The 8,633-nt window shown below is 37.0% G+C and overlaps 1 protein-coding gene across 3 annotated transcripts; it reads left to right on the top strand.

The window, feature by feature from the left end:
• Window positions 1–949: 949 nt before the first annotated feature.
• On the top strand, window positions 950–7,980 carry LOC112168209 (transcription factor TFIIIB component B'' homolog). Of its 3 annotated transcripts, XM_024305333.2 has the most exons (15): window positions 950–1,085; window positions 1,666–1,736; window positions 1,832–2,232; window positions 2,318–2,384; window positions 2,478–2,683; window positions 2,762–2,807; window positions 2,892–3,011; window positions 3,132–3,208; window positions 3,316–3,706; window positions 3,789–3,889; window positions 4,048–4,091; window positions 5,089–5,284; window positions 5,373–5,517; window positions 6,847–6,974; window positions 7,460–7,980. In XM_024305333.2, the coding sequence occupies exons 2-15, from the start codon at window positions 1,703–1,705 to the stop codon at window positions 7,625–7,627; spliced, it is 2,124 nt and encodes a 707-aa protein (XP_024161101.1). In that variant the 5' UTR covers window positions 950–1,085; window positions 1,666–1,702; the 3' UTR covers window positions 7,628–7,980. The 3 variants fall into 3 exon arrangements, 2 of the variants coding, with proteins under 2 accessions (XP_024161101.1, XP_024161099.1); XM_024305331.2 differs by having other exon boundaries at window positions 2,892–3,208; XR_002924147.2 differs by lacking the exon at window positions 7,460–7,980 and having other exon boundaries at window positions 2,892–3,208; window positions 5,089–5,253.
• The last annotated feature ends 653 nt before the right edge of the window (window positions 7,981–8,633 follow it).

Raw genomic sequence — 8,633 nt, 5'->3', positions numbered from 1 at the left:
TTTTTACAACTCTAAGATTCATGGAATGCAGACTACTAAAAGGGTGTTCAAATGGAAAGCCCCTCCTCAAGGTTGGTTGAAAGTGAACTATGATTGTGCATATAATGTTGGCAATGGTAAGGCAGCGGTGGTTATTTGATCAGGGATGCTGTTGGACTGTTCTTAGGGGCAGTAGGGAGGTATGTTATTAATGTTCATTCAGCAGAACAAGCAAAGTTGGAGGCATGCAAGGCAACGGTTAATTATGTATGTTCTTGCTAATTCTCTACACTCAGTTATCTTACAAACAAATTGTTTGGTTTTGAAGCAGCAGCTTGGTCATGGTAGGATGCAGAATACTTCAGTTCTGGGTAGACTATATGCTGATATTAATGAAGATTTGTAACTTCTTCCAAATTCTCATTTGGTTCATGTTAGGAGGGAGGCCAATACGGCAGCGTATGCTTTTGCCAATGAGCATAATATCTTATTACGAGGATAGAGGCAGGTACGGGAATGAGAAATGAAGTCGGGTATGAGGATGATATTTCAATCCCCATACTCTATCCTCCCCTTTGTCATCCCTAGGACCCTAATAGATGCCGAAAAGTTTGTACCTTCGAATTTCTTTTAATAATTAATAAAGTCTAACCTCATTCAACTGAAGAAAAAAAAAAAAAAACTTGTTGGCAAAGAAAATAAATATAGGGTCATAAATATATCTTATGTATCAAGCCAATTCTCCTTAACAAAACTAAAATTTTAAAACACCAATAATACCTTTACATAAAGTAAAGCTATTTAAAAATAAAAATTTAATAATCAAAATAAAATAGTAAAATAATTTTTTGAACAATAAATAATAAAAATAATATAAAAAATTACTCCGACAAAATAGGAAACTTTTTCCTATATAACTACGGTTTTTCCGTTCTTATTTTTTATTTTTTTATTTAAAATCACAAAACCCGATTAACATGTGCTTTCGCACCCAAACGCCGCATATAAATTGCCTGCATTCTCCATTCTCGCGAAGCATTACCAGTTAACAACTACGTTCCTCCACTATAGGGCTCTCTCTCTCATCCCTCTTTTCTACCCCCAAGGTATCGTCGTCTCTTTTTTCATTTTTTATAGACTGTCGTCTCTTTTTACCTTGTGAAGTTCACTTTTGTACCACAAAATTTGTCAAAATTTTTACTTTTCATGGTTTTAATTGTAAAGTTGCATGCTTTGAGCTGAGAATTAGATTCTCGAAAAACCCAAGTTGGATTTTTATTACCATCAATCTTTTAATCCTATTTGCTGGCTTGTGATGCTTTGGTTGATTGCACAAATCAAGTTGGGTTAGTGCCCATGATGAACTAGAGTTTCAGAAATGACCTGAACTTGGGATGTTTCCTACCATCCTTTCTGTTAATCCCAAAATTTGGTTAAAGGCTATTTGTTTTTCCTCTCCTCATTGCCAGTGGAACTTAATAGTTTAAGAAAATATCCCATGTATATATGCATACTTCATGGTTTAATATTTAGTGGCATTCGTTGAATTGAAGAAGAAGTTTGCGTACGTTTGACTGTTAAACAGGGAAACCTTTGTTAATATTTGACATTCTCTAATAACTTCATTGTTTGGGACTGCTGACAGGACTAACGTTTTTAATTGCCTTGTGTCCCACTTGAAATTAGAATACATGTAGAAATCACTGTTGGAGCTACACCCAACATGGAGGATCTTGATTTTGAGCCTACCGGACCTGGTACGTCGTTCACCTACAACTCGATGAACTTGTCATGTTTATCCATCTGTGTTTGCCTCAGGAGAGGGATGACTAATTACCAGTTTTCTGTGCAGTTCGTGTTACTGGCAGATTTCGGCCCAAGGCGAAGCCCAAGTCTACGAAAATAGCATCTACTGCAGCTGCCTCTAATTTCCCTGATGTTGTAACGGAAGATTCAATCCCATTATCTAGCACTGTCTCAGATACTGTTCCATCTACTACATCTGTTGATGTTGGAGGGGTTAAAGTAACACATACAGTTGGTTCATCCTCAGCGACCTCAGAGATCTTAGGGAGACTAGAGCCATCAGGAAACAATGAGCATTTATGGTCAAGTGTCCCGTCCTTGGATGGTGACAGAATCACCAACCCTTCCGAATCAGCTGCAGCAGATACTTTGCAACCATCAGTTATGGTTGCAGCTTCTAATGGAAGTGAAGGTTCACACTCTGTCTTTGGAAAATCAGCCAGCGAGGTAAGATGGTTTCAAGAATGAAGTCTTAATTAATTTTTTTTTTTTTTTTCCTTTTGCACTTTATGTGATAATTTATATATTTCAGAATGTAGACATATTCTCAGGATTGGAATGTCTTGACGATTGTCTTACCCAAACTACCAGTGGTGCAGGTGAGTTATCTAACGCCAGTTAACTTTTTGTAACTGGAAGCATTGCATTAGAACTGGTCTGTTGATTGTTGGAAGCATTTATTTGTTCTGCAGTGCCTGCTTCCCGAAAATCCCCTGATAAGGTCAATGGGGAAAAGTGTGGTGCTCCGACACATTGCTCTGTTGAGTCTTCAGCATTCTTAGTATGTGATGTTGCAGAAGCTCAAACTATTTCTGATTATTGTGCAACGCAAGATCCAGTGTCCTGCACAGAAGCTGCTATGTCCATTGAACATGGTGAAATCCAGTTAGAAACAAAGGTAAAGACTTGTGCTTTGATAGAAGATTCTTGTTGTATAATGTCTCTGATTAATAGTATTGTTTATGATTACATTCAGGAGATTGAAGCTTTAGATGTTGTGTTTGAGGCTCCCATTTCAACTGGTATGTACACCATTATTTGCGTCTTGTTTTCTTACTACTACCTTGTGTGTTAAGTATGTTGAATCAAGCCTCGGGTTGATTTAGGATGCCATGCTGGAAAATTTCAACCCAAGCTCAGAGTCAAAAAAGGAAAAGAGAATCCAAACATCCCTCACCCTGAAGTTGAGTCCACCATACTTTCCCAACCTGCACATTTTGAAACAGGTGATATGGATGAGAGCTCATTTTGTGCCTTTCCGCCAGGAGATGTTCATAATCACGTATCTCCCACTTTTGGTGATTCTATAGCCCCAAATCCAACCCCTAATTTCCAAGTGAATGCAGAAAGCTTTGCAGAAACTACTAAGTTAGATGAGGCTGTTTATGGGGATGCTGTGTATTCAGAGGGTATTTGTGCGGGGGTAAATGTTCTCAACTAAAATACTTTTCCATGTGTTTCTTCTTTTAGTTAAAAATAAACGCTCTTCTTAATTTGTTTTTGGTTTATGTTGTTTACTGGATTGCGTAGAGTCATAACAGTGGAATTGGAAAGGCTTCTACAGTATCAAATCGTCCTCAGTCTCAGAAGCGCAAAGGTTCAGCAGCCGATGAGGCTAAAGATGGGACATCAGCCAGGAAGTCAAGGAAGCGGTTTCCCCATCAACAAGTTGATGATTCAGGGAACAATACTAATGAGGACAGCTTCAATGCTGAAAATTCTAGTGATTATGATGGCAATGAAGATGGGGAGCATAATACAGAACGGAGAAAAAAAGCCCCAAGAAAGTCCAAGGTACCTGTATCTGAAAATGAAAAACCAGTTCAAAAGCGTAAAAGGACCAAGAAAGCACCTGATGAACCAACCAAAGAACCGACCAAAAAGAAGTTCTCCCATTCAACTCGTAGAAATAGAAGACATGGTAAACATAATGCTGGGTGTCTACGATGATGAGATATGGAATTTGTATGTATGTCTTCTTGATTTCCTTTTATGTTTTGCAGTGGACAAGTCTTTGCTTGAGATCCCAGAGGATGAAATTGATCCTCAAAAAGTGCCTATGAAGGATCTTATTCGGCTAAGAGAGTATAGGGAGCGCGTAGAGGTACATTACCACTAGATTGTTATACTTTTCTAGTCTTTGTGGTCAAACATTTACATGAGGAAATATGATGTTTCCTGCACAGCATTTTTGTAGCTATTTTATATTTTCCATTACTGATACTGATTCTTTGCTTGGTTACTGTCTGTCCACTCATGTAGATTAAAGAGGCAGCCAAGTTGAAAACTCCAGCGTCTGATCAAAGGTACTTGAGTTGTTATATATAAATCAGTAAATCACCAACTGGTGAGATTTTTTTTTTTTTTTTTCATAGTTTCAAGATTGATGGCGTAATTTTTGCTGGGGATCGTGATGATATATGATATATGATTCATAGTTCGTATCACTATTGTGGTTATCAATTTTCTGATCCTTTATGTGGTGGTACTATGCTGGCATGAATAAATGCAGATTTAATGTATACCAGGAGTTAGTTCATTTGTTTTAGATGGTTGAAAGTGGCGGATATATTTCTTTGTATACTCTCCCCTCAACTGTCATTATTTACTAAGCAGTCATTTCATGACGATTAAGATTTTATATTAATGGTTGACCAAAAGAAATGATTTTATGTTATGACCCTTCATTGCATATTTCGGTTTAACCAAAGTTCTCACATCCCCTAATCTGTTTTGGTACTTTGACTGATCATTAGAATTAGAGCAATTTCAGAATTCTAAAGGGTTACGTCCTTTTTATGTGATTAACCATCACTATTTTGGAAAATATAGTTTTTCATATTAGGAAGTTGCAACAATAGATGGGGACAAAATGAGAGCTATGAAGGATCTAGAGTAGTATGATTATGATTTGAGTCTTCTAAGTTGGTATACTTTCAAATATTGGTAACTTTTTGTTGTCCACCATGTGAGGCTATAACTGTATCAGATGATGTATGTTGTTGAATATAATTAATTTTCCTTTTTGGGACATAAGGTATGAATGCATGGTTTCCTCGGAATATGTATTTTTGTATCTGTGATGTTTATTGAAGTCTAGAACTTTGAGTTTGAGCAAAAACTGCTATTCTTTATGATATTCTCCTATTCTGTTGTAACATATCCAGATCTGTGATCAACCACATGTTTTGCGAACTCATACAAAGGGGTTATTTGCCTGTAAATACTTAAGTTTTACCACTACTCGTGGAGTCATATGTAGTCCATTGATTTTCATTTCCTATTGCAACTCCTTTTGTGCAGTGCAAATGACGAGTTTCATATGGAAGCTTCCCATAATGAAGAGAACTTTGGTTTCGAACACATGAGCTCTGATGAAAATCAAGTACATTACCGGGATAGGGTTAGCACAAGTTACTGTAGCTTCAATTACCAATCTTTTATGAAAAAACAACGCCCTGCAAAATGGTATGAACAAGACACGGAACTTTTCTATGAGGTAGTGTACCTATATGGAGGTTATTGAATGGTATTCTTCTCTGACCAAAAGTGCAAACTAACTATAAAGTATCTTACATGTGATTTAGGGTATTGAGCAGTTCGGATCCGATTTTAGTATGATCGCACTACTTTTTCCTGGTCGAACACGTGATCAAATCAAGTTTAAGTTCAAGAAGGAAGTTCGTCACAATCCATTACGTATCAATGAAGCCTTTCGCCGTCAATCGAAAGGTGAAGTCCTGGATTTATTTCTTACTGTTTGTCTTTCCCTTTCTTCCTACCACGTCTTAATATAAAAGAACTCATAAGATCGGCATTAATCGAGGGGGATAAATAAGGTAACTAACTTGTCCAGCTTCTATCAGTGCTACGCCTAACCAGAGCATTAGTCTAAAGTGTTTTTTTTCCCTAAATATCTTATATAACAACTGAAGTGATCTTTGAGAAATTAGAGTTAAGTTGGCTACTTTTGGGTTACCATTGCTTATCACGTCCATATTAGTCCAATGTGAGCGTTTATCTTTGTATAGCTCATGAATGGTCTTCCTACCAACGATACATATTTGCATAAAAACCTTGAAGAGTGAGCATGTGAAGTTCTACATTTAAATGAGCATCATAAGTTGGATACTAGATTCTTTTTTTCTTCTATGGGGGTGAGGACGACCCTCCTCTTCCGTAGTTCCGTTCAGTCTGCCCCCTATCCTACTGTCCTACCTGGTTTGAAGCAAGTACTTGAGAGACCTTCGAGGGCTATGCCAGTTTACTAGAAGGCCATCTGCAATTCGGTGAGGTTCTCTGCTGCATATTACAGAATCTTAATACTGCAAGCACAGTCCCTCATAATTCTAATGTAGATGAAAATTGTACTACCCTTGCCTATGTCAGTTTTTTCAACCTTCTTTTTCTCTCCATATATTTGTCATTCTACCTTCTCTGTTCCTTGTAATTTTTTTTTGGGTCATTTGTCTTTTGGTTATATCTGGTGGCTGCTTCTTCCATTGGTTGGGTGCAATGTGCAGGCAAGCCATGACTTGGTTTCCTTTCCATTCTTCAGGAGGGAAAGAAGAACAACCCTACCCCAGATTCATTGGTTGCTCACATTTTGCACATCAAACTTCCCATACATACCAATTTGATACTCGTGTGATTGGAGATAAGAAAACAGTATTACTTATTAATTAATCGTATTTGATTTAGTTCCAAGTGTAAAATTAATCCCCATCGTAATGAGTGGAAGCCATGTAAAATAACTCTAATTTATAATGTTTTATCCCCCCAAAAGATCAATACAGTTGTTCTTGTATTCACCATCACCATGCCATGCGAGGAGCTTCATACAGAACTTCATCCAGTGTTAATGTTGTTTTTATTTATCTTTTTTGTTCTGGTTCGGTCATTCTCGTTAGGACCTGCTGCTGTTAGTAACCAAAATTGCAAATATGTTCAGCTTTGAGGAAAGCATGTCAAGTGGACATAGAATGATATATCATCCTTCTATGATATTTCTGTTTATGAATTGCCCAATTCTTTGTATGATAATATAATTTTCCCATGCAGACAATTCCAAATATGTTTTGGTGATTAATGAGTTGCAAAAAGGTGCTGGGGAAAAGCTGGAGTCTAATGCAGATGAGTCGAGTGACATGGCAGGCCAGGAGGAGGTAGAGCTGACTCATGATAACAATGTATGCAGTTTCTATCTTTTCTTTGATTTTCTTCTGCTATGCTGTTGCAGTTTATTTGAGGATAATTTGTATGTTTCATAGGGTCTGTATCCAGACCTCCACAAGTGTACTTGGTAACTTATAATTTTAGGCATACCTCTTTTCTTTATTCACAAGCGGGTGGTAATATGTCACACACTTGAGAGTTCATATCAGAATTGTTGTTGGGTTGGATGTGGTACCTGGTGCATTTAATTGTAGAGAGTCTTTAATACAAGACCTTCAAGAAGTCAGAGTTCATCTGTTTAGGACTTCAATATCTCTTTTGGGATTCATAATCCTGAAATTATTTAGATAATTGACTCATTGAGTATGTATTGTGTTGGTTATGCAACCAGAGTTGATCCAAAATTACGCTAACTTCTAACTATTTATATTGAGCTCTATTACTATTGGTTTTCTTTGTTCTTTGTTATAATTACCAAAATGACTATATTTGATTATAGAGGGAAGTGGCAAAACCTGAGTTGGATAAAATTGAAGATATGGAAACTGATGTTGCCGCCGCCGAAGTTCAACACGAGGAACCTGCTGTTGCTCAAGTACATAGTCCCATGAAGTCTGATCAAAGTGATGATGGTGACGGTTTTGGCGGTTGGGATGATGACTTTTAGTGTAGAGAGTAACCTAAAAGGAAATTAAATGCATCATTGGATCCGCAATCACTGGTAGACTCTCACAGATCACATTTTGACTATTAGCATGTGGAGATAGAATTCATTTAATGAGAAACCAGTAACAGCTGAGGAAGAACTGGCAAGAATGGGATTGTGAGTTCAGCTTAGGTCCAGATCTGCGAAGAAAACATCAGCTTAGGTGTTCTTAGGGGATTGTGACTCTTTTTTCAGCAAAATTTGTTGGCAACGCTATTCCCAGCCCCACAAGTTTTAATTTGGAACGGGATGACAAATTTGTTGTAGAAATGTGGAATTCATAGCTGTTATCAATAAATTGCTAACTTGCTTGCTAGAAGGAAAGAATAGGAAATGCATTGTTCTTTCATCTCTCCTATACATTAATTATCTCGTTTGGCTCTCAAAGGAGTAGCTATATTGTTGTTAATACGGTCAATCAGGATCTTGGAATCGCCTTCAATTTTTATTTTAGAAAAACAATGAAGTACAGTAGCTTGCGGACCTGCTCTGATCGAGAGCCATAGCTTCAGCAAACAACACATTTGAATAAACTAATCTGTTAAGACCTGACCATTAAGAATGATTAAACCTGCAGCAGCTTGACTATTCTGAATTTCTGATAGGCAGTACATCAAAATTTAGTTTCACAAAATCTGTACGAGGGTGTCACTTAATGATAGTTGAATTGGTACCATAGTACTTTTACACAATTTTAGTTTTTGTTAAAGAAGAGTAAGAATTTATCATATTGGCGGCAGCAAAAACAATTTGAATTGCATCCTCATGAATGTTGCGAAAAATGAATCATTTCTAGCATGCTGCGTGATAACTTCTATATAAAATTTTGGAGAAGGAAATATTTGAGTTCATAGTTTTATAGAGAATATAAACTTTAGCCAAGAGAGAAAAAAATCTTCTGTCTATTTCTATGTATCAATGTGGGTACTACCACTATCTTCTTGTCTGTCTGTAGATAGCAACGGAA

The sequence above is a fragment of the Rosa chinensis genome, chromosome 5 (assembly GCF_002994745.2).
Source record: "Rosa chinensis cultivar Old Blush chromosome 5, RchiOBHm-V2, whole genome shotgun sequence".
Lineage (NCBI taxonomy): Eukaryota > Viridiplantae > Streptophyta > Magnoliopsida > Rosales > Rosaceae > Rosa > Rosa chinensis.
This window is presented reverse-complemented; position numbering and strand designations above follow the sequence as displayed.